The following is a 26,134-nucleotide window of genomic DNA, read 5'->3' on the forward strand; positions in this document are numbered from 1 at the left end:
TGCATTTATGGGTTGCTATAAACCCCTTTAATCTTATCCAGCTGGGCAGTTGTAAGGGTGGACAGTGGATAAATCACAATGGAAACCCCCTAAGTGACTGATAGACACTGTTATGGAATAGACTGGGAGAATGAAAGGCCTGTTGTGTTGTAGCTAAGATACCTTCCCATTCCCAACTGGGAATTGACCAGGTGTCAGTCCTGTTTCTTCACATTTTATGTCTTATTGAATACAGAAAGCTACTGCTCAAGGACCCAGGGAAGGGGAGCTGCTCTCCTTGGTGCTGGGCTAGGTCAGGCCCCTGGTAGGTGGTTGTAAGATGATCTCACTGCTGATTGAGATTAGAAAGTTGGCAGGGTGGTCTCATTCAGGTCCTCATACTCCAAGGTGAGGGATTTGAATTTGAGAAAACAATAGGGGGAACCACTGAAAGGTTTTAAGCAGATAGGTGGTGTGATCTAACTAATATTTCACGAAGAATATGGGAGCCTAGGGAGGAGGCTGTTGCAACAGCCCAGGAGGATGACAATGGAAATAGAAAGAAATAAACAGATTCAAGGTACATTTTGGAGGTTGAAACAGCAAAGCTTGCCAGTGAATTGGATATGCAGGATGCAGAAAAGAGAGGAACAAGGATGATCTCTAGAATGTTGACTTGAGCAACTGGGTGGTTGCTGAATGGGGAAGGCTAATGAAGAGTTTGGGGGGGAATCAGGATTTCTGTTTTGGACACAAAAGTGGGGAGGGCCACAGTGGAGTGGGAGTTAGCATTCAGATTTGGCTTGCTTAGTAGGTAGGTGCCATGCACCAATGTCAGCATAGAAGAGAGAAGTGAGCTTGATGAGGAATGTGGCTCCTGTGCAATGCCCAGGTGGAGATGGCCAGGAGATTATAGGGAATGTGAGTGCAGGCCATAGAGAGATTTGGGAGTCATTGCCCTCGAGGTGGTAACTGACACCCTAGCAGTAGTTGAGATTACCCAGGGTGGAAGCTTAGAGCCTAGAGCCATGGTTCTTCATCCTAGCTGCACAACTTGATCATTTGAAGCCCATTCCCAGAGATTTGGATTTAATTGGTCTGGGGTAAGGTCAAAGCATCAGTATGTTTTCAAATCTCCCTAGGTGATTCTGGTATAGCGGCCACAGTCAAAAACTTGTTTGGCTACACATTGGAATCACCTGGAGAGGTTTAACATCTACTCAGGCCTTAGTCCCGTGCCCAGAAATCTGATTCTGTTGGTCTGGCTAGAAGCCTGGACATCAAGGTTTCTAAAAACCACATCTTCCCCTTCCCCTGCTCCCCTGCTGATTCTATTATGCGTCCAGGGTTGAGAATCCCTAGCTCAGAGTGACCAGTAGCAGAGGGCCAAAGTCTTAACATTGAGGATCCCCAGCCCAAGGTTTAGGCCAAAGTCAAGTCTCCATATAGGAGATGAGTGGGGGGATGGAGGAGGAACATGAGTGTTGTGTGGGAGAGAGTTTCAGTTGGAAAGAGTCCAGTCAGCAGGGCAAGGTGCTGCAAATAAGGACTTCTGCCTGGGTGTGTCACCTTCAAGAAGGCTGGGTACACTTGACGGAAAGTCTAGAACCTCAGGGTTTCTGCTGGTCTTCTGCTCAGTCGCAGAGGCCTTTGTTCCACTGCCCTGCTTGTGATAGGCTTAGATGAGCAAACCTGAAATGCTCTCCTTAGTAGAGCTAGAATTCCGAAGTTAGGAGGGGAAGAAATCAGTAAGATGGTGTGGCCACTGAGAGACCTTTGTGGCTGGGGTGCAGAGAGGACTTTCAAAATCTGGGTGGCTGATATGCAGTTATAAGTTGTTGGCTATAAAACGTGTCTATGTAAGTGTTTCTGGCAGCCCATATCCTGTGTTATTTTGCTCCACATAATGACCTGAGTTTTGCGGGGGGCAAGGGGTGTGCATCAGGGAACTGAAGGATGGGTAGTCAACAAGAAAAGGGGGAGAGGTAGCTGGGGAGACGCTGGACTTCCTAGGTTTATGAGCCGTTCCTCTCTAAGGGGCGGGGAGACAGCAGGTCTGTAGAGGAGAACAGTTCGTTGGCTTTGGAGGTCACTGCACACATCAGGAAACGAATTCAGTCTAGTGGTGGAAGCAGACCTTAATGGGCTAAAAAGTGAATGAAAGTAAATTAAAGGCAGAATGTGAGAAGAAAGAAAGTGCTCAGTCCCTAAGTGAACAAAGTATCTACTCGGTCCCTGATTATTCCTTATATCTTGAAAGTTTTGCATCTTGCGTTCCCCAATTTTTTTTTTTAAAGATACCTTTGCAGTGTCTTACAGTAAGTAATAAATAGATCTGGCTGCTTAATAAATAAACCTCGTCCATTTTCCATTTGAAAATATAGAAGATGGCTATCTCTACTTTGCCTGTAATTAAGACTGTGCTAGTCTCTTTAGACTGAGCACATTGGAGGGAGGGTTTTTTGGACGGCAATGTGATCCTGTGTTCTCGGCTTTAGACTACACAGGGAATTATTTTTAACTGTTCTTTCAGTACTTAGAGATACATGTTATACTATATTTCACATCATTAAACTCTTTTAGAATATGGCTTGTAGGAGATAGACTGACATACTCTTTGAATCTTAGCTATTTTAAGAGCTTGTTTTGAAATTCTAGCCTTCCATTCTCCCCAACCCCATGTTTAAAGTAAGGCATACTTGTAAAATAAAAAGGTGGGGGTGGGAGTTGGGGGTAGGGTCAGGGGACTGAAACACTGCAATAAGGAACAGAGTAGAAAGTGAAAGTCCTGGGTGATTGATATGGAAGTTAGGGTGAGGAGTATCTATTGCATAAGTAATTGGTTATAAAAATGATACTGCATTTCAACATGACTTTTTATAGTGACTGTATCAGAATATCCTGTTTAGCGTTCATTTAATGATGGGGAGGCGCTGTGGCCACAGAGCAGAGTGTGAGAAGACCTTGAACCCTAGTTTTGGGTAAGGCTGGGGTGGGGGCTGGCAAGTGGATCTGCTATCAGAGGCAAAGCTGCTCTGGAAGCTTGCTCCTGTTCCCATGGGGTCTCCACCTCATCTTATAGCACTACCTCCTGGCCCTTCCTCCACCATCGGTTACTTACCATGGTTTGGCCTCTGGAGCCAGGGCTGACCATTGTACTCATATCTTGGGGTCAGCCCCAAATGGCAGACAGTGTGTAAGTATAGGGCACAGGTTAGAGGGTGAGCTCAGGGCTTTGGGACACTGCTCTGTGGGAGGACTCTGGCTTACCAGACCTTGTGGGCAGGCACCAAGAGTGGGTGGCAGGTCAGACAGAGGGGCATGAGGGTGGAGACAGCTTGGACAATACTCTGCATGGTTTGCATTTTGCTTCAGGCAGAATGAACAATGGTTGGTAAAGTCCCACCCGCCTGAACTCCCAAGGAAAGCCCCCGAGCCTGGTTTCTGCCACTGCCACCACCTCTGTTGGAGGATTCAGAGACTGCCCCTGTCTCCAAGACACATTCATGCCTAACTTTGGGAAATTGATAGCAAATCCTGCCATCTAGTGGTGAGCAGACACTCCCGACAGACTCCACAGGTCTGGGTTGAAGAGGTCTTAAGAATACTTCCTGCCATTGCAAAAATAACCATTAAAAGAGGAAGAGCTACCATATTTGAATGATAACTATTTCTAATCATCACAATAATTTATTAAGTGGTTATCATCCTCATTTTATTGGAAGGAAAGTGTGACTGTGAGGACAGAGGAGACACTTGCCTAAGGTCCTATAGCTAAGGATGATTAAATGAATTCACTTTTAAAACAATTAGAACAGCATTTCTCAAACTTCAGGGAGCGTGAGAGTCATCTGTAGGACTTGTTAAAATAGCTGGCAGCCCACTGGCAGCTCATAAACTTACTCCTTCGTTCCAGAATTTCTGATTTGGTAGGTCTGCACTGGGACTGATAAACCAGCATTTTAAAAATGTATTTTATTTGTAATTGACAGATAATAATTATATATATTTATGGGATAAATGTGATGTTTTGGTATATGTATATATTGTGGAATGATTACATCAAGTGAATTCTATATTCCTCACCTCAACTGCTTTATCATTTTTTTGTGGTGAGAACATTTAAAATCTACACTTTTAGCAATTTTGAAATATGCAATGCATTGTCATTAACTGTAGTCAGGATGCTGTACAGTAGATAGCCAGACCTTATTCCTCCCAACTGAAACTTTGAACCCTTTGACCAACATCTCCCCTTTCGCCATCCCTGTCCAACACTGTCCCAGCCTCTGCTAACCACCCTTCTACTCTCTACTTCTGTGAGTTTGACCTTCTTAGATCCCACATATAAGTGAGCTCATGCAGTATTTGTCTTTCTGTGCCTGGCTTATTTCACTAAACTGCATTTTTAACAAGCTCCCAGGTGGTGCTGATACTGCTGACCCATGGGCCACACCTGGAGTAGCTTTGGTGTAGAATAATGTCTGGCATAATCCAAGCACTAAATAAACGTTTGTTAGGTAAAATTGATAAATAAAGGTAGAATCGGGATTTGAACTCAGCTTTTTACAACATCATGCTACCTCTCAGGTAGCATGAGTTTTAAGGCATAGTAAAACTCCATGCTTTGTCCCTGCTGAATTTTTCTTCCTTCTCATACAATCAGATGGCTAGTTAGTGATAGTTTTTGAAATCATATCCAGCTTTCATATGCTGGCATGTTTATTGAAGGGCTGGTTATGCATCAGGACTTTCTTAGACTGTGGACAATACCACAGAGTGTGAGATACAGTGTCTGTCCTTCAGAAATTTTCAGCTTAATCAGGGAAGAGATGTCTTGCAAGTATGAAAGGTCATGTCAACACAGGACCTTGGAAAAGTTACAGTCTGATAACTAGGTTAAACAGAGCAGGAATACTGAGGGTTGTGCATTGCTGAAGGCCCACGTAGGAGAGGCAGGACCGGTGTCCTGGAGAATGGGTGAGATTTGGGTAAACAGGGCAAGGGACCCCATACAGGTAGGGGGAGGGAAGAACAAGGTCAAGAAAAAGGAGGGAGGGAAGGGGAAGCACACACTGAAGGACCTGCTGTGTATCAGACATGGCGGTTGCATTTCCTAACCTGTCTCATTTATTCTCAGAACAGACTTAGGAGGCAGGTAATACTGCCCTCACATTACAGGTAAGGAAATGGAAGGCAGAGCAGTCACGTGGGCTGCCTGAGATCACAAAGCCAGTGAATGGTAAAGCTTGGATTCAAACCCAGGTCAGATTACCTACCTTTGCTTTTCCCACTGTGAGAAGTTGCTCAGGTGTGGAGGAGCCTGGGCCAAGGAGAGGTTGTGGCCCCTCTCTCAGGCACTGGCAAGTGTGGGGGCACACCTTGGAGTACCTCCTTCAATTTTGGGCCCCAGGCATCTGGCCTGGCCCTTATTAGGAGGAGCAGTGAGCAAACAGTAGGACTCCAGGGTGGGTTGAGGTCAGGTGCTAGAAAGCTGTGAGTACAGTGTTCAGGAGATTAGATTGTATTTCACAATTGGCAGGGAACCATGGAGGTTTAGGGGGGCAGGGAGTGATTAGATCAGAGGAGTTGACTGTGGACAGGGTGGCAACTAGTTAGGAGGGTCTCAAAGTTGTCTGGGGAGAGGAGTATCTGGACTAGAGGAGTCTTAAAAAAGGAAAGAACTGATGCTAGCGACTTCCTTAAAGAACCTCCAGAACTTGGTGCTAGGATACCAGGCAGAGAAAGAATCTTGGTAACCCAGAGAATCGTGAGGCCTTTCCTAGAAGTATGCACATCCATTGGAAGCACTGACTGCTGGCAAGCAGGAGAGAAGGAGCTGGCAGGTTTAATCACATTGCACTTGAAGTGATGGGCCTGGGGCAGCCAAGTCGTCCTGGCAGAGAGTTGCAGTTTTGGAGTCTACTGGAAAGAGGGGGAATGACTGAAGTCTTGCACGCTGGCTTTGACAGTTCTTTGTCCTGTGAGAGCCCCCACATGCCTGGCTTTGTGGAGTTACTTAGCTGTGTCCCCAAAGCATGGCAGGCCCCTTGCTTGGTCGCCTGACCCGTTCTTCCCCTTTCTCCTCAGCCTCCCCTCAGACCAGACGCTTCCTCGCCAGGGTCCTGGCCAGCCCCTGTCCTTCCCAGAAAACTACCAAACTCTTCCCAAGAGCACCAGACACCCGTCCGGGGGCTCCTCGCCCCCTCCCCGCAACCTGCCGAGTGACTATAAGTACGCACAGGACCGAGCCAGCCACCTGAAGATGTCCAGTGAGGAGCGCCGGGCACACCGGGATGGCACCGTGTGGCAGCTCTACGAGTGGCAGCAGCGCCAGCAGTTCCGGCACGGCAGCCCCACCGCCCCCATCTGCATCGGCTCCCCGGAGTTCACCGACCAGGGCCGGAGCAGGAGCATGCTAGAGGTGCCCCGCTCCATCTCTGTGCCTCCGTCTCCCTCGGACATCCCTCCCCCGGGGCCCCCGAGGGTTTTCCCACCCCGGCAGCCACACATGCCAGCGGAGCGGGTCACTGTGAAGCCACCAGACCAAAGGAGGAGCGTGGACATCTCTCTGGGGGGTTCTCCCAGGAAGGCTCGAGGCCATGCCATCAAGGTGAGGCTCTGGGCGCTCTGCCAGGCTGCTGGGGTCCAGCAGTAGGGGCACTGGGATTTGAACACAAATTTGAGCAATTCGGGATAATAGTGATGGCTAACAGTTTTGCAGTACTTTTAGATGCCAGGCGTAGTTCTAAAGGCCTTGCTTTAATTCTTACCACCACCCTATGAGGCAGGTGCTATGCTTATGCCCATTTCACAGATGAGAACTCTGAGGCATGGAGAGACAAAGTAACTTGCACAGGGTCACACAACTAGAAATCTGCTTCCTTGCAACTTAGACGGCAGGAAAAGATGTCTGTGTTCAATCAGTTCAGTTATTTATAACAACCCAACCTAAGTTATAATTCTCCCAGAAGCTTTCACAGTTTAGCGTTGTTATACCCCCATGAGGAAGGTGTGTGTCCCCATTTCACAGATGAGACATCTGAGGCTCAGAGAGGGGAAAATAGCGAGTGGTAGGCTTCCCAGGGCGTGGGTGGCAGGGTGCCTGGCCCGGCCATCAGTGTGACTGCTTGTCTCCCCGCCTGCAGAACGCCTCTCACATAGACCGCCGCTCCATGCCCTCCATGGGTTACATGACCCACACAGTCAGCGCTCCCAGTTTACATGGAAAATCGGTAAGCAGCACCTCATCCCCCTCCAGGTGAACCATATGATATAGCCTACTAGGCCCCATGTCATCTGGTGTTTTCCTTCCTCTGAGCCAGTCAGATGCAATCTGCAGGGCAGCTATCAACCCCCATTCCCTTTATATATGTAAGTTTTTATGTATTTTAATTTAAAGAGGTTTATTCTGAGCTGAATGTGGGTGACTGGCCCAGAGCACATGGCCTCAAGAGGTCCTGAGAAAACATGCCCTAATCTCTATTTTAGAGATGAAGAAACTGAGAGGCTCAGAGAAATCGAATGACTTGCTCAGGGTCACCCAGCTGGCATTGGGTCCTCCCACATTAGGTGAAGAGCTTGGGGGGAAGCGTGGGGGAATGTTGGACTTCTTTTGAGTAGAATTTTGCTGGGCACATTTTCTAGCCACCCACCCTTTCTCCTGTTAGCTCTGCTCGTTTCTTCCCTGCTCTTTGCTTTGAGTAGTTAACTGTTATCTTCAGAGCTCGAGTGTGGGTGAGGTTGCACTGTTGGTTGTTGCTTTCCTGAAAAAACAACTTCCCGCAGCCCCTTTGCTGCCAGTGCCTTTATTTGTCCTCGTGACAGAATTAATGTAATAATTGCTTAACAGTGTCACGTCAGTGCTGTCCCGGCACTGGGGTGAAGAATGTAATTTTAGCGGTGTGCCCCTGCGGTGGCTAACTTCCTCGTGCTGTGTCTACACACCTGCAGCTGGAGGAGCTCTCGTTGCTTCTCTCCCGGTTACGGCGGCACCAGGCCAACTTGGCCAGTGTGCGAAATTTCGCCGTGGGCCAGTTACTGCAGCACCAGCTGGCCTTTCCCACCTGCCAGGTCAGCGCTGGTGGGCCCTCTCGGGGCTGGGGCAGGGGAGTGACATGCTGGCTCGTGTTCTCTCGTGCCCGTGCTCTAGTCTGTCTTTGCTGTCTGGCTCCCTCGCTCACTCCCTGCCTGTTGCTTCTGGATGCTCCTGCCAGACCTGTGTGGTGGTGGTGGAGCCCGCCCCTCTGGCGCTGGGGAGGAGGGCTGCATGTGGTGGGAGATTGTCGCTTCTCTGGCTGTAAGTAGTTACTGACAGGCTGGTGTGTGGTCATGTCCAAAGGGCTGTTAGCCTTGTTGCCACCGTGGGCACTCCTTGAGATGCTGCAAGGCATGTGTGGGCCAGCCCAGAGGGAGAAGGTGGGGTGCCACCTCTTATCTGGACAGTGCCCTGCTGGCTCACAGAGCATCCTCACATCTCGTATCCTGCCAAACCTCACAGTAAGCTGAGAGAGGTTAGTTAGGATAGGAGTTATGACCACACCCAAGGCCAGTGGATCCAGAAGGGGAGGTGAGTTGCCCAGGATCCCTCAGCTAGCAGCATGCAGACGGAGCCAGATCCAGGTCCTGTCTGGCACCGTGCTCTGAGCTGTTTCCAGGACATCGGGCTTTGCAGGCAAGCTCCTCGAGGACTGGCCAGGGAGTTGCTCTCCCTGGCATATTGAGAAGCTTAAAAGAAACTGATTCTTCCCTGAGGCTGTCCTCTGGCAGGAATAGGCTCAGCCACATGAGGCTGGTCTCTCTAGGCTGCACAGAGATAGGCAGGGGACAGATGAGGAGGGTGACAGGACTATCACCTTCCTTCCCTGCCCTGTTGTAGTGAGTTATGAGGGACTCAGGAAATGTATTCAGAAAAATGAATATAAGTGCAAAAACCGTAAGTTGTGAATCTGGGTGATTTTTAACAACATTGCTCTGTCCTTACTCCTGTAGAACATGTGTAGGGACTGGGCTGATTGGGAAAGTATGGATGGCTAAGAGGACAGTTTAAAGACAGAAATAAAACCTTGCAAGCCACTAGTGTTCCTGACAATGGTCCTTCAGGCCCTCCTATGCATAAAAGCACCACCTGAATGTCTCATGTGGTTTGTTTGTGTGGTCGTCCTACCTCAGGGCTGTCAACAAGGACCACCTTCCCCAGCCCTGGCTTGCTAGCCTGGGAGACCCTCTTAGTCTGTGGAGAAATTGGCACCTGGGCCATTTTCCTTAAGCTTTCACAGCCCCGCTGCCTTACATTTGGCTGCTATTATCTACTACACGGGAAAGCATGAGTTCTCAAAGCCAAAGAGTCTCTTCCTTATTTTCCCTGCTTCTGGTATTTGTACTGAAGAACTCGACAAACTGTCAGAGATGCCACAAGCCAATAGGTCTGACCTGGAAGCTCCTCAACTAGCTCCCAACATGGCTCTATTGGCTCCATACTTTTAGAGGCTGCTGGTGCTTATTGTTCTAGAACCCAGGGTCACATTTGCAATCTTCTGGGTCACCGAGGTCCTCTCCCTGCCTCTTCTAGGCATCCATGCATACCAATCAGGGTCATCTTACTTCATGCATGTGAAGTGACCCCGTCCGAAGGTTTGATGAGAAGAATTAGAGCATTGGTACTAATGGGCCCTAGCTCAGGTGTGGCATGTGCTCTTCCAGGCAGACTTCCCAGTTCTGTCCCAGGAGTGCCGCCCCCACCTTAGCTGCACTGCTGCCCCAGCACTCAGTGGGATCCTCCCTGCCAAACTGTCCCTGCAGCCAGTGGGGGGCAAGCTGGCTTTCCCCATGGTGACCTGCAAGACCTGCCATGCTGAGAGAGGGCTCTGAGCTGCACCAAGACATTTGTGCTTCCTCCGTGGCCCTGGATGTGCTGGTCTGCTGTGGTCTTTTGTCCCTCAAGCTGCACAATGTAAATGACTCATACATGAAACCCCGAGTTTTGTAAACTTTTGGTATTCATGACTGGGTTTTTTCCCCTCTCTCTGTTCCTTTGAAGGCTGATGATACCTACCTCCAGCTAAAGAAAGACCTGGAGTACCTGGATCTAAAGGTGAGTGACATCAGAGGTCCTACCTTCCTTGGACACTCACCTTACTGAGAGTGTCACCTCAGTGGAGCTGAGTCCGAGGGCCACATAGGTCTTGTCAAATCTGGATCACACGTGAAGACATCTCCTGTTTCTATCTGAAGAATCTATTTCTTGTAGCTTCAAACTCTGACTTCTCAGTTTCTTGTGAATTTTGTGAGATCTCTGGCTTAAAGAATGAGGGCATAAGACCTGACTCTCTTTCTTCCCTTGGTTAGAACCAAAAGCTCCCTCCAAAAATAAGTGATTGTTTCTTCAAAGCCTCCAGTGGGATGGTGTGTGTGTGTGTTCGATTCATAGGGTGCCACGGATGTGAGTTTTCAGCCACCAAGGAGGATGGAGTGGTATGGTGGGCCCTTCGGTTTTGTTGCTGGGGAGCACATTCCACGTGGAATCACGTGGCTTTGAGGCTCACCAGTAGTCTCCCATTTCCATCTAGGAGATGAACGCTGGGCCCCTCTCTATAGGTGATAAAGCTTCATGCTCTAAATCAGCCTTCATAGCAAAGAGAGAACCCGCAAAAGCCCCTGCAGGCGGGAGAGGCATTCTGCCTGAAAGAGAATGCCATTGTTCCCTTCCCACCGCTCTCTGAAAGCTCCCACTGTGAAAAGCACTTCTTACGCCTGAGCCATGAAACAGACTAGAGGAATGTGACCTTTACTCAGCTGTGGGTCTGAGAGGGTGGGTGAGGGGCCCGTGGGCCACCCAGGTGACTGCCACAGGGGCATGCCTCCCCACAGTCCCCAGTGTACATGGCCGGAGAGCTTTTAAACATAAGGATCTCCATGCAGCCTCCTAGAAACGGGGCTATGAATATCAGGACCTGAGGCAGCACGTGGGAGGAGCCTCCCCATGCTGAGTTGAAATCGGGACCATTGATTATAAACCAGCCAGTGCAGTTCTGTATCTGTTGAACACTTGTTCTGTACCCAGTTCTGCAAAAGACATGGGGAAATGCAAGAGAAAAATTGGCTCTCTGGTCTTGAGAAATCTCCAAATAATCTGGGTTGAGAAAAGAAATATCCCCAAATAACAGACATGTATAATCTCTTTGGCCCAGTTCTCAGAGCTGAGATGGTGAGAATTACTGTGGGCTGCAGTGCTGGGAAGGCTTCTGGGAGGAGGTGGCATGCATGTGGTGCCTTGAAGAGCCAGAGGGTTGGGTTGGTCGAGATTAAAAGGGAAGGCAGGACATGGTGGTGTCGTGAGGGCAGTAAGGATTAGGGGGGTAACAGCAGAGGATGCAGGCTCCTGATTCTGTCCTAGGCTTTAGGAGGGGAAGGTACAGTGAACAAAAAGTCAGACCTGGCTTTAGGACATGAGGAGAACAAGGAGCATTCTCTCCAGACCAAGAGGTTTTCCAGCTTACCTGACAGGTCATGCAGAGCTTAAGGGAATATTCTAAGTATGAATACTTAGAATTCCTTAGGATTCAAAGTGCTCAACCATGGCTGTGTGGGCTAAATGTGGCAGCTCAGCCAGTCCTCCTGCAGCCTGTTGGGAGAAGCAGAGTCCTTCCTACCATGCCCATGGAGAGAGATCCACCAGCCCTGAGCTTCCACCCACCCCGGGCAGTACCACGTCCTCATTCCTTGACCTCCCTGACGGTCAGTCACCAGCTGCCTGGGCAGTTCTTTCTCACCTCTACCCCGGGACCTCACGGTCAGCCCAGACGTACCTATAGAGTTACCCACGTTGTACCTGGGCCTATGGGAGGGCCTTATCTCACCAACAGCACAGGTGTACCTTGAAACACAGGTGTATCAGAGTATTTTGTGCACAGTGTCAGAGAGAACTTAATAATGTACCTGAGCAAGAGTAGCGGAAAATATCTGTCTTCTGATGCCTGCTTGTATGTGATAGTGGAAACTCAGCATTGGTCCAACAGTGAAGCTCCACCTCAGGTTTTTTTAAATTCAGGATCATAGAATTTGAGCTACAAGGGATTAGGGAGAGAGAAACTGAGTCACAGGATAGCAACACTAGGAGTCCCTATGTATCCCGACTCCAACAGAAGCTTACTAACAATAGGGTGTATAATGTGTACCAGTCGTTGCGTCGTCTCCTTTTTTTTTTTTTTTTTTTTGAGTCAGAGTCTCACTTTGTTGCCCAGGCTAGAGTGAGTGCCGTGGCATCAGCCTAGCTCACAGCAACCTCAAACTCCTGGGCTCAAGCGATCCTACTGCCTCAGCCTCCCGAGTAGCTGGGACTACAGGCATGCACCACCATGCCCGGCTAATTTTTTCTGTATATATTAGTTGGCTAATTAATTTCTCTCTATTTATAGTAGAGACGGGGTCTTGCTCTTGCTCAGGCTGGTTTCGAACTCCTGACCTTGAGCAATCTGTCTGCCTCGACCTCCCAGAGAGGTAGGATTACAGGCCTGAGCCACCGCACCCAGCTTCATTGCGTTTTCTGTTGAATTACTTAACTCCTGCAGTAGCCCTGTAAGGGAACTGGTGGTATCATCTTTTAACTGTGTCTCAGAGAGGTAAATGACTTTCCCAAGGCCACGCAAGCAGTTGCAGGGATTGGTGTTAGGCTCTTCAGCACTTTGCCACATGGGCTTTCTTAAAATGCCGTTTCTACTGCTATGGACCCAGAGACATTAAGCTTTTCATGGAGCCAGGCTTGGGTCATTATGCCAAGAAATGTGTTTGATGGGATACAGAGAGACAAGTTGCATCCTTGGGGTGTTTTACTAGCTAGGAGCTGTACATGGTCAGAACATTATCTAGTGATTTGGACTTTTTGGAAGTTGTCATTATTTGTCATCAAAAATAGCTGTGTTGTTACCAAAATTTCCTTGTTCTTGTAGCTGCTACTCAAGTTACTAAGCTCCTCTTAGAGAATTAGTCCCCCAGATGAACTGCCTGCTCCAGCAGCCTAGGAGAAGGCTGGCTCACCTGCTGCATGTGTGAGAAACACGCTGGGGTTTGTGCTCAGTGTGTGTCATCAGTCTGACATGACCACCAGAAAGGCCGGCTCCACTTCCCCCAGCCACCCAGCCTCCATCAGCCTCCCTCAGAGGAGCAGGGGACCCAGATCAGGAAGGAGGGGTTCTTTTCTGCCCTGCTCAGACCCTGCTGGGGTATAGGGTTCCAAGAGGGATGTCACACTTCAGGAGGCACACGAGGGAAGGGCTGGAATCATGGAGGAGAGGTGTTGAGGGCCTGCAGACCCATGGCTGGGTGTGACAGGGTGGGGTACCTTTGTTTGCAGGTTCTGAAGTCCAAATCAACCTGTAAATAAAAAGGGAATATGCCAACACACATAGCCAGGGGCTGCATTCAAGGAGCTTAGGCCACATGTCACTGTTCTACTTTTCCTTGGTGTGCTAGCCTCCTCCTTTCTTGGAGAACAAGAGCCACTTTGACACAGGCAGGGAAGGTGGCCACCTGCAAACCCAAGTTTGCTTCCTCACCAGCCAGCATCCCATGGAGCAAGGGACGAGTTTCCTAATGGGGAGGCATGCTGGGCAGGGAAAAGAAACAGCAGCAGCTGGCACAGCTACAGTGCAGAGTGATGGAGTTAGGGACAATTCAGGAGAAGCGTAGAGGCAGTATGTAAAGCTCTGGGATGTCACCATGTGTTTAATTCCCCTAAAGGGGAATTAAGTAGATGGCAGCTACAAGTAGATAAGTTTGAGTTTAATAAAGACTTTTCTAAGAGGACCACCTTGGGTTGGGGTGAATTCCTATTACTGAGATATAACAGAGGCTAGATGAGACTGAGTGGGATGGGTGTTGGATTAGGGAAACCCCAAGGCCTATTGGCACAAAATGTCCCTGAGTTGAGGGCCCCTTTGAACACAATCACAATTGAATGGGCCCTGTAGACCACTCTGGGCATAAAACAGAGGCAAGCACAGCCCCCTGGACCAGCTGCTTGTGAGAGGTCCCTCCCCAGTCCTGGGGGAGGGCGGTGAGTGGAGATAAGGCTCCTTGGAGGAGGAGCCTCCCTGCATCTGACTGCTCCCTGCCCCCACTGTGCTGGCTCAGGGTCCCCATGTCCCTGTCCCAGAGGCCATCAACTCAAAGATCCAGAACCCATCTCTTCCTCTGATCAACTGATGCTCAGTTTCCACAATCAGTCGGTGGTGTTTGTTTCCTTACATGTTGTGGAGCTTTTTCTTCCTGAAGTAAGCGTTCCTTGGTGGTGCCAAGTGATCAAACAAGGCCACACTCCACTCTCTTTGAAGACACTTACGTTAATGGGTTTCTTTGGAAATCTTTACTTCCCTGGCATTTTACTCAGTGGTGCCAGGGTGAAAAGGACTCCACATTGATTAAGCATCTGTTCCTGCCTGGCAGTATTTGGGCATTTAAAGTTCATGTATCTTATTTAATCCTATGAGCAACCTTGGGCAATAGGAATTATCCCTATGTCATAACCAGGAATCCAAGTATTAGAGAAGTTAAGTAACTTCCGCAAAGTTACACAGCTGGAATTTGGACCCAGTGACTGACTTTACACCTGTCTTTCTTTTTCCATATACTATGTGCTTTGTCCACCCTAAAGTTGTATTTGTTGAATTGTATTTCTGGCATTGAAATTCCCATCTTTAGAACCTTATACCTTAGCTGGGTGAGAAGTGTGGGATGTAAGGGTTCACTGTTGTTGACAGCATGAACAGCTGGGAAGGTGAGGTACAGGAGGGTACCTGCTGCCACTCAGGTGGGTACCCTTTGTAGGTAGAGAAGGTTGCAGTCAACCTCAAAGAGGTCTTTATCTCTGGTGAGGGAGGTGCCATCAGTGGTTCCAGGTCTATTAGACTCTGGCCTCATCCTGACTATTTGAGCCCAAGGTCAGGGCTTTTCTGCTCAGGGTCTGTTTCCACCAGCTTCTGAGGCAGCTCCTGAGACAGAGTTTCTTAAGTTGTGATTGGGGATGCCACCTACTGGATCACCTGGGAACTTGATTTTAAAAAAATGGGGATCTGCCAGCCTGGGCAAAAGTGAAACTCTCTCTCTATAAAAAGATAGAAAAATTAACCAGGCATAGTGGCGCATGCCTATAGTCCCAGCTACTAGGGAGGCTGAGACAGGAGGATCGCTTGAGCCCAGGAGTTTGAGGTTGCAGTGAGCTATGATGATGGCACTGCACTCTAACCAGGGCATCAGAGTGAGACCCTGTCTCAGAAAAATAAATAAATAAAAATGAAAAATAAAAAACACCAGACATGGAGGGTTTTATCGGATTAGAACCTCTGGTGCCCAGAATTCTGCATTTTTCAATCAAGCTCTGGTGTGATTCTTGTGCACACTAAAGTTTGAGGTCTTTTGTTTTGGAGCAGAGATTATTACCTCTGTCCATGAACTAGAACTGCTAAGAGCTTTAAAAATGAATATAGATGCTTGGGTCCTACCCCTTAGAGACTATATTTAATTGTTAATACTCAGGTATATTACTCTTTTACAACAACAAAAAATTAAATCTCCTTGGGTATTTCTAATGTGCAGCAGCCAGCATTGAGAAACATTGTTTCAAAGTAGTGGTTCTCAAAGTGCCATTTCCCCGACCAGAAATATCAGCAACATCTGGGAATTTGTTAGAAATGCAAAATCTTGGGTCCCAGCCCAGACCTGCTTCTTGAGACCCTCCAAGGGCGGGAACCAGCGAATCTGTGTGTTGGCCCTCCAGGTGCTTCTCATGCACACTAGAGTTTGAGAACCCCTGTTTTAGAGCAGCAGCTCTCAAGCCTGGCTGCAGGTTAGGATGGCCCAGAAGGGTGTTTAAGAATCCCAAGGCCCAGGCCGGGCGTGGTGGCTCACGCCTGTAATCCTAGCTCTCTGGGAGGCGGGCGGGCGGATTGCTCGAGGTCGGGAGTTCAAAACCAGCCTGAGCAAGAGCGAGACCCCGTCTCTACTATAAATAGAAAGAAACTAATTGGCCAACTAATATATATAGAAAAAATTAGCCGGGCATGGTGGCGCATGCCTGTAGTCCCAGCTACTTGGGAGGCTGAGACAGAAGGATCGCTTGAGCCCAGGAGTCTGAGGTTGCTGTGAGCTAGGCTGATGCCACGGCACTCACTCTAGCCTAGGCAACAAAGTGAGACTCTGTCTCAAAAAAAAAAAAAAAAAAAAGAATCCCAAGGCCCAGGCCTCATCCCAGACCAATTACACCAGAATCTCTTGGGGTGAGACTCAGCCATCAGCATTTTTTAAAGCTTCCCAGGCCATTCCAGCGTTAGGCCAAGGTTGAGATCGACTGTCCTAGAGGGTGGGGACAATGTTCTCTGAAAGGAGCTGTAAACATTTGGGACCATTGGTAAGATATAATCTTTTAGATGCATCACAGGTATGGCAGCCCCTGTAATGGGGTCTGAGGAACTTAAAGTGGACAGTGTTGGGTGGGGGTGAGACTAATGCCTGGCACTGCTTCAAACTGGTCTCTTACAGAGTGTGATGGGGGGGGGATTGAAGGAAGAAGCAAAGCTCCCCTTTGTCCTGTTCCCCCTTGCCTTCTGCAGCAGAACCAGGAAGGAAATGAGCACTGAAATCCGCACTGTCACTTAACCCAGCCTGCACAAAGATCCCGTCACACAGCGTGTTATTCCCATTTTGTAGGGGAGAGAACTGAAGTCTGGGAAGGAGCATCACCAAGATGCGCACCTGGTCGTTATAATTGCACAACTCACATCTTCCTTAAAGTTTTCACTTTGCCAGTTCCCCAAATTCTGGCTGCTTCAAGTGTCGTTTGATGTCTTACCTGTTGTGTTTTGTTATGTTTGCCTTTTTGTTTGGAACAGATTAAAAATAATGAACCTTTGATCAACGTGCTTTACAAAGTGCTGAAGAAGTCAGCACGGGGCTGTCGGCCCAGGAGAAGCGTAAGATGATCTGATCCGTGTCTCCAAGCGGGGCCATTCCATTGCTTCTGGCTCAGTGCCGGCTCCATCACTTGCTTAACCAGTTGCTCTCCTGACCGCCCCAGGCTTCCCGCAAGTCATTTTGATTTATTTTCTTTAAATTGAAGCACTCTTCAGCATTTTGGCTGATGCACCAGGCTGAGCCTCTCATCTGTGGTGTTCTGTGACTTCATCTTTTGTGCTGCCAAGGGGTGGGGGAGCTTGCCTGGCTTGCCACCAGCTTGTGTCGTGTTTCCATTCTCGCGTGTCTGCCCCCACAGTGAGGGCTCACCTAGACAGAGTTGAGCATGAGTTTCTTGGGAGGGAGCAGCAGTTGCTGATCACCATGCAGGAGCCAAGATATCCTCAGATCCCACTGTGGTCCTGGGATTAAAGGGGCTCTTTCTGGGGGGTAAGGCATTGATATTTGGATAACAGTATGGAGCTAGACTAGAACACCGTGCCACCCCTATACCCCCTTTGACTGATACAGAAGTAGTGACTGCAGCATGGCCAACTCTCATAGCATTCCAAGGAAGACTGCAGGTTGGGAAGCAGGCATGGTGTCCAACCATCCTGAGCCCCGAGGAAGTGTGTTGGGATGTGGTGAAGGGGAGGTAAGATGCCTTGGGGGGGTTTTGATTCCCTTCTGATGCAGAGACTTTTTCAAATGGATGGGTGCCCACAGACTTTTACTTTCTCCAGTGACAGAGTTGCTGGGAGGACCCATAGTTGAAATTTTGTTTTACTTTATTTTTTTGAGACAGGTCTCGCTCTATTTCCCAGGTGGTGCAAGCAATTCTTCCGCCTCAGCCTCCCAAATAGCTGGGATTACAGGAATGTGCCAGCACGCCCAGCCATAGTTAATGTTTTATATGAATTTAAATATTGCTATCATAATATCATACTTTTCATGTATCATACTTTTCATGTATCATGTATCATAATATACATATCATACTTTTAAAAGGAAAATTAGAGTAATATACTACTGTGGATATAGTATTTCTTAGTAGTCCTGGCTCTCTGGAACAGAGCTAAATTCAGAAGCTTAAAGGGCCTCCGAGCTGCGTGTAAACAGCTATCGCTGAGCCTGTGCTCTAAAGCCATAGGAAGCAGAGCCAACTCACTTTATTTTGATACATTTATGAACTCACTAAGCAAATATTGCCCAAATAACCTCGATATGCTAGGCCCTGGCTGGCTTTGAGGATCCAGAGAAAATACATCAGCCTCCACAGTCACCCCTAATTAGGTTACTGTCTAGTGAGGAGAGACAGATGAGCAAACAGAACATCCTAATCTGGTGAGCTGAGTAGTATAGCAGCAGCAGGCACAACGCGTGGGAGGAACACCCTGGGGGGCACCAAACCCAGTTAAAGGGAGGGAAGAGACAGAACTAGCTCCTCTCTGTTCTTTTAGCTCTTTGAATTCCTTACAACACCTTATAAGCAGTGCTTATTTATAAAAGGGGACAAAAGAAATCTACTTCTTAGAAAAGAGGGAATACTAATAACCTGGGGGTAGGGGTTGAATGTATATGCAGTATGCTATGAAGGCAGCAAAGGGGGCATACTTTTAGAAAGCTTTCCATCAAAAAGTACCATTTAGAAGATTCAGCTTGCTCAAAATGCCCTTTTTGTGTAGAATGTCTCATTCCTTTCCTGATGGTGTTGGATAAATGAGGCATTGCTCAGTTAGATTTTCTGCCTTGTTATTTAAGTATCAAAAAGATATCCTCTGTAAAAAGCTTCTGTGAAATAAGGTGAAGAGTTTTGCTAGGGGGGAAAAATCCTCAAATCCTCAATTTGAAAATGATTTCTACCCAGGAAATGAGCGAAGGGTCAGACCCTTTGGAGAGTAGGTAAGCTCTTTGTCCTCCACTTTGATGTGACAGAGCGAAGACTTCACATGGCTTTCACCTGCTTTTCTCCTGGTTTCCCCTGAGTTTAAGCCCAAGTCCTGCCTGAGAAGTTCAGCTGCTTGTGGTTCACCAGGATTAATTTCACGCCCTTCCTCCCCACTCATCTCTTCACTCCTGTCCCCACCTCCTCTCCTCTCCTCCCCCGCCCCCATTGCAGGAGACAGCACAGTCTATTTGTTTGTGGGTCGTTGCTTAGTCCATGTGTTCTGCAACTGTGTGTATACATGTATGTACACAATCTGCCAGTTTGAAGAGCAGAATTTGGCGGGAGTTCTATTTTTTCCAGGAACTCTACAACACCAACCTACATGTGTTCCCCTTTGACCTATGTGCAATTCAATAAGCATTTGCTGAGTTTGTGCCAGGTCTTATGGTCAGAACTGACTTTACCAAGACAAATAAAACAATGGTCCCCACCCTCTTCTGTGTGACTGACCAAAGGGACCATGGGAGTGGGTGGAGGTGGGTGTGCAGCCCAGAATCAGTCCAAGGCAGGAAGAGGTCACTTTCCCTTGACCTTTGGGTTTGCTGGGAGAGGGACACACGAAGGGCTTGAGCACTAAGGGGAAGGTTTGCTAGTATATTCCTGCTCCTGATTCACACTGACAGACTTACTGGTCCTCCCAGATGGTCCTCCCAGACTTACTGATCTCTTCCAGAGGAGAGATCGAAGACCATCTCTCCAGCAGCTGTCTGTCCATCCATATTGGGACCCTTTTCATAGCACACACACCACCTGTCTCTGATGCCACTAGCTCCACCCTTTGTTTTCCTGGCCAGATCTGTAAAACAGAGCTCAGTGAGGTGGCTTCCCCACATGTGACACGTTAGACCTGTCTGTCCCTGACCTGGTCTTGGCTTTGGGAGGCACATCTGTGAAAAAGCCATCCCCCTCCTTCCCTGCACAGCTTTTGGCAAGGAGGAGATTGGGGGAAATGAAAACATGGAATGAGTTGGATTTAGCTATTAGGAGTCACTGAGAGATAAGCAAGGTGTTGCCCACTTTGAGTCAAGCAAGGGATAGGAAATGTTGTGAGATCCCATTGGCAGTTTGGGTGACTTTTGTCTATTGCTTTGTGATTTCCTTTCTTGACAGGACAAGGGATATACATGTAACAAGTAAACCCTAGACTCAGGGATCAATTAAAAAACCCAGCTGGGAACTATCCGTGTTTCTTCTTCCCTTGGCCAGGTTGTCTTCCCAAATAGTGTAGGGTGAGGAAGACTGACTTTACTCACAGGAAAGTGGGCTGCTCAGAGACTTCCTCGAACTAAGGGTCGATAGTGCTCAGGGATTTGCTTGTTCCTTCTGGCTCTCCCACTCCACTACCCTGGGCAGGGGGTGATGGACTTCTGTACCATGTGTTTATCCCCACATTCAGTAGCAAACCTCTGTCTTATCAGTGGCAAATCTTCCAAGATTCATACAGATTTTATCACGCTCATTTTGGGCAAATATATGCTTCTAAAATTGATGATCCTGTAACTCAAATATCTGCATTTTCTTTCATTTGAGGAATTTATAAGTGTTACCTGGATCATGAAAAGATTTTGGGTTTTTTTTTTACTAAAATGAAAAAGGCATAGAGATAAAGCAGGTATTGCCCGAGTTTCTGTCCATGCCATGACCCTACCTGTCACTGCCAAGGACTTCCACACCCTTTCCTTCCTGAGCTCTGATCCCAAACATTATGGTCAAATCTCTTTTAAATTGTTCACCTCCCAGATGACAGGCCGAGACCTCCTCAAGGATCGAAGTCTGAAGCCTGTGAAGATAGCCGAGAGTGACATTGATGTGAGTGAGCAGAGTGAGGTGCTGACCCCTCGGCCACCTCCTGACCCAGACCCAGGGTGGGCGGCTTCAGGCAGGGTTTGGATGGTTCTATAGCGAAGGCTTTCTGATCACACTCCCAAGGCCTTGCCCTCGTCTCACCTTCCCAGGCCCTCTCTAACCTGTTCTTGCTTATAGGTCAAACTGAGCATCTTCTGTGAACAAGACAGGATCCTCCAGGACTTGGAAGACAAGATACGAGCCCTCAAGGAGAACAAAGTACACATAAATTTTGCATAATCTTGGGATGGGTGAAGGGGCATTTTGTCCTATCATTCCTAAGGTGTAGACTGGACTCTCATGTTAGTATAGAACAACAGGTGTTAGCTTATCCAGAACAATGTCTTTGTGTTGAAATGGTACTTCTTGAGGGTTTCTCTCTTAGAGGGAGAACTTACAGGGATACCTCAGCCTACTTGTTCTAAGAACTGCAGCTCCCCCCGCCCCGATTCTGCTCTGGCCTACCCCTCCCTGGAGGAGCTCCACCAGCTTGTATGTGCTGACCCCAGGGAAGGGAGGCAGGCTGGCTTGGAGAAGGAGCTGCAGTCGTTACAGGGCAGAGGCCCTCACTTCTTAAAGCTCCTTTTTACCTAGAATGTGGGCCATGGAGACAGCAAGTCTGGACTGGAAGACTACCATTGTTTGGTCTCTTATACTATTTTTTTTTTTAGAGATAGAGTCTCACTTTGTTGCCCAGGCTAGAGTGAGTTCTGTGGCGTCAGCCTAGCTCACAGCAACCTCAAACTCCTGGGCTCAAGCAATCCTTCTGCCTCAGCCTCCCAAGCAGCTGAGACTACAGGCATACGCCACCATGCCCGGCTAATTTTTTCTATATATTTTTAGTTGGCCAATTAATTTCTTTCTTTTTATAGTAGAGACGGGATCTCGTTCTTGCTCAGGCTGGTTTTGAACTCCTGACCTTGAGCGATCCACCCTCCTCGGCCTGCCTCCCAGAGTGCTAGGATTACAGGTGTGAGCTCTTAAAGTGGACTTTTTTTTCTGTCTGCATTTTAATAAGGCATTGTATATGTGATGGTGACAATTTTTAACATACCCTTTTCCCTGAGAGCTTAGAGAGTTTTCTGTCTACTTTTTGATTTATCCTCATAATTTATCCGATAAGGAGTTAGATGCCTTTGTGCCCACTTTATAGATGAGGAAACTGAGGCACAGAGCTGTTAGGTGCTTTCCCCAGCCCACCCAGTGCATGGAGTGAGAGCTGGCCTCAGAGGTCCTGTCAGCCCCTGCCTGGCTCTGGCCCTTGCAGCTTTGGTTAGATCCAGCAGCTTTGTTTGGTTCCTGGTGTGGTGTGGGGTGGCCTCTGGGGACTGTCCCCATATCCTGTTGCTCTTTGGCCTTTCCTGGTGCAGGACCAGCTAGAATCCGTGCTGGAAGTGTTGCACAGACAGATGGAGCAGTACCGAGACCAGCCTCAGCACCTGGAGAAGATTGCCTACCAGCAGAGGTTGCTGCAAGAGGACCTCGTCCACATCCGAGCTGAGCTCTCCAGGGAGATCACTGTACGTAGAGGGTGGCAGACACTTCCCCCTCAGGATGGGCTGGGCAAGGGGCTGCTTTTCTCATCTCCCAAGCTGTCATTGAGTTGTTGGCTGGGGTGAGAGTCTTGGAGGGGCAGAACTTCTCCAGGCTGCCTCCTGATACTAGCTTACCCTTGTCCGAGGGTGGCATGTCCGTCTCTACCTGTGTCTTACGCTGCTTACCATCAGCAGCTCCTGATGGCTGATGACACCCAAGGGAACAGATTTCTCAGAGCAACCTCAGGCTATTTCCTTGAACTGTGTGCAGTGAACTCTAAGGCAGCAGAATTTGTACTTTTTCATTTGCCAGTCTGATGTGCTGCAGGCGCTTTCTGCCAGGGCTGGGAAATCAAAGCACCCCCAGGGTAGAAGAGGGTCCAGTGCAGGTGGCCAGGGTCAGAGCAGGAATGAGAAGATGTCACATTACCTCCCGCTCCTGCCTCTCCCCCACCAGGCCTGCGCAAGCCCACTGAGTCCCCTCCCCTCTTTCCCGGGCTGGGTCTGCATGATTAGGAGCACAGGGGCTCATGAGGCCTGGGGAGGGGGCTGGGGACACAGGAAAAACTAAGAACCAGAAGCATTTCCTTGGCCAACAGGAGATGGAGAATGCTTGGAATGAGTACCTGAAGTTGGAGAGTGACGTGGAGCAGCTGAAGCAGACCCTACAGGAGCAACACAGAAGAGCCTTTTTTTTTCAGGTGATCCAAGGCCTATTCATCCCTTGTGAACTCTGTTTTTGTTTGTTTGTTTGTTTGTTTTTTTTCAGAGAGCCCTTACCTGTGGGGGCTGTGAGCACTACTCAGGGGCCTTCTCCTCCTGGGCCCTGGACTCACCACCCTTGTAAAGGGGCCACCCCAAGCTCGCTCTCGTGGAGGCCTTTCCTTAGCCAGGCTGTGATGAGAAACCTCATCCCAGCTCCCCTGCCTCTCCACTCTCAAAGACAAGCTCTTGAGTGTTTTCAGAAAGATTTTACTTCTGATCATTTGGGGAAACAGACCCAACAGGAGACAAATGCCAACCTTGAACACCTTACAGCAACTTGAGAGTGATTTGTGTTCCCGTGGTTCTTGGCCCCATCTTGGTTCCTAGCTCCTCACTTAGACAGTAACAGGAAGCCCCCACCTCCTTCTCTCCTCTGATTCCTGCAGATAGAAGTCTGTCACCACGTGCCTGAGGAGGTGGTATGAATTCAGCCCATTGAGGTGCCTCTGGTCTCCAGGTGGTCATTTGCATTTCTGGAAGCCAGGCTGGGTGATACCCATCTCTGTGGCCCCTGCTCCACTTGGGAAGGTGGCCTTAGAGGCCTACCTCCTTACCCTTAAAAATCAGGCCACCCCATTAATAGCTGCCTCTGTCCCCCAAAAGTGAGACAATGAAGGGCACTGTGTGGTTTCTTTTCTTCCAGGCCAAGTCCTCACCTGCCCAGTGTTCCCCTATTGTGGTGCCCACCCAGGTTTCCACCCCACCCTTAAATTGTGTAATGTATTTGAATTCAGCAAGCACTATCTGAGGCTGCTTTTGCATGAGGCACCATGCTGGGCCACCTTGGGTGCTGGGTTTGCTAATTGATGAGCCCTGTTCTAGCCAAGGCTCTCTGTTCAAGTGATTTAATGCATATGTTGCCTCTCCAGACATTAGCCTCACCCCAGAAAAGTGAATGAGATTCTCAAGGGAGTTTAGGTTTGTAGGCCCTGTGGCTCTTCCCAGGGCTCTGCTGTCCCTGCACCCAGAGATGGTTCCCAGGAAGCCCAGTCTAGGACCACGTGAAGAAGAATCTTGCCTGTGGCTCAGGGATGGCCTATGAGGCTCCCCTGAACTTGTCTGTCTCTTGCTGTTGCTGGGGTCTGTTCCCTGCTCCCCAATTACCCTTCATCCAAGCTGGCTAACGTTTTACTGTTCCTTTTTGTATGTTCAGCACTTAACATAATAGCTTGAAAATACTAGATGAACATTGTTGACCAAGTCCTTCAATTATTTCTAGTTACAGGTTCCTAAAACTATCTCATCCAGTTATACCTATCATCTTGGACATCAGTGGGTCCACATTAATTTTAGCAGTAATTTTTATTTTTAGCTTTTCATTCTTTTTTTTTTTTTTTTAATCAAGACAGAGTCTCGCTAGAGTGCTGTAGCCTCAGCCTTGCTCACAGCAACTTCAAACTCCTGGGCTTACGAAGTCCTTCTGTCTCTGCCTCCTGAGTAGCTGGGACTTACAGGTGCCCACCACCACACCTGGCTATTTTTTTTCTATTTTTAGTAGAGACAGGGTCTTACTCTTACACAGGCTGGTCTGGATCTCTTGACCTCAAGCTATCCTCCCACCTCAACCTCCCGGAGTGCTAGGTTTATAGGCGTGAGCCACCTCACCTGGCTGTATGTTTCTATAATTATACAAGTAATTCCTGAGTACGTCTCTCTGAAAAGGTTAGAACATGAGAAGAAAAAACAAAAAAAATGATACAAAAACTCCTCTTCCCCCTGCCTTTCAGCCCTAGGCCTCTCACCCTCCCTATATGTAATTGGTGCTATTAGTTAGTGGTATTGCCTCCAGTGGTATTGCTTCCAGACTGTTTTCTATGCATTTCCAAAAATAGGCACATGCATAGAATTATTTATTTGGGGGTGGGACCAGGTCAAAGGCTTACTTAAAGAAGATCACACACATTGCTTGGCAGCTCACTTTTTTGTCATAGCTTTATGTCATGGAAACTTTCCAGGAAAGATACCCCCATGTTTATGCTGCCCAATATAATATAATATTTAATATAAATGAATTAAAAATAAAATTAAAAATGTATTCCTCATTCACACCAACCTCGTTCAAGTGCTTAATAGCCACATGTGGCTGGCTAGTGGCTACTGCGTTGGACACTACAGATTATTGAAGATTTCCATCATCTCAGAAACTCATATTAGACATCATCAGTTTAAATTAAATTAGTTCTTATTGACTATTACATACTATTTCATAGTCTGAGTGTTTCCTACTTTATTTAGCCATTCTTCTTCTGACAGGCATTTAAAATATTTTCAATGTTTTGTTTTTATGAATGGTGCCATTGTGAGCATCCACGTAACTGCCTTTTCAAGCAGGTTTACAAGCATTTATCTAAGATAGGCTCCCAGGAGTGGACTTGCTGGGTTGGAATGAGTACACATCTTAAAAGCCAGTGGATACTGCCAAATCTCCTATTAAAGGACTCCACTTATTTCCCCTCCCACCCACAGCAAATGAGAGTACTGAACCTATTTGCCCACATCCTCATCAGCACTTGATGTTATCAGTCTTTTTAGTTTTTGCCAGCCTATTAAATGATGTCTTGTTTTAATTTGTATTTAATTACTAATAGTTCAAACACCTATTCCTGTGACTGCTAGCCATTTGTATTTCTACTGTGCCTTATGTTATGGTAATTTAACTTATAGCAGGCCCAGAATCCTTTTTCCCCCCTCCAAAAAGCAAATTGGTACAATATACAGGTCTTATCACAGATGACCAGGAGAACTTAGCCTCATAAGTTAGTAGCAGAAAGGCCAACCTGGAGCCTGCAGCTTAATTTCCACCCCACCCTGCCCTGTGGCATTGCTCACACTTTCTTTAACTGCCACCGTGAAGGGGAAGCTCAGGAAGCCTTGCTTTGAGCAGGCTCTGTGCTGGCTCCCTTGGTGTAATCCTAGGCCAGGCAAGCTGTTAGAGCCCTAGATAAATCATTAACACTGCAGACATGCTTCCAGCCCCGTATGCAAGTTCTCAGTAACCGGGCTTGGAAACTCACCTTCCTTTGGCCAGGTTTTGCTGTGAGAAAATCCATAGCCTTTTCAGAAAAGTAGGGTGGCTTTATTTACAAAGATCCATACAGCCACCTGGTGGCAGGGAACT

The 26,134-nt window shown here is 48.1% G+C and overlaps 1 protein-coding gene across 2 annotated transcripts in view; it reads left to right on the forward strand.

Annotated features, from left to right (window-relative positions):
* Nucleotides 1-26,134, forward strand: part of PLEKHA7 (pleckstrin homology domain containing A7) — a 214,381-nt gene that overhangs the window by 169,023 nt on the left and 19,224 nt on the right. For both annotated transcript variants that reach the window (XM_012780675.2, XM_012780678.2), the window contains exons 11-17: nt 6,070-6,592; nt 7,128-7,214; nt 10,019-10,072; nt 20,612-20,680; nt 20,855-20,935; nt 22,087-22,236; nt 22,851-22,952. In XM_012780675.2, coding sequence (XP_012636129.2) covers nt 6,070-6,592; nt 7,128-7,214; nt 10,019-10,072; nt 20,612-20,680; nt 20,855-20,935; nt 22,087-22,236; nt 22,851-22,952 — 1,066 coding nt within the window. The remainder of the gene's footprint in view (nt 1-6,069; nt 6,593-7,127; nt 7,215-10,018; nt 10,073-20,611; nt 20,681-20,854; nt 20,936-22,086; nt 22,237-22,850; nt 22,953-26,134) is intronic.

Source organism: Microcebus murinus, chromosome 4 (genome assembly GCF_040939455.1).
Source record: "Microcebus murinus isolate Inina chromosome 4, M.murinus_Inina_mat1.0, whole genome shotgun sequence".
Taxonomy (NCBI): domain Eukaryota; kingdom Metazoa; phylum Chordata; class Mammalia; order Primates; family Cheirogaleidae; genus Microcebus; species Microcebus murinus.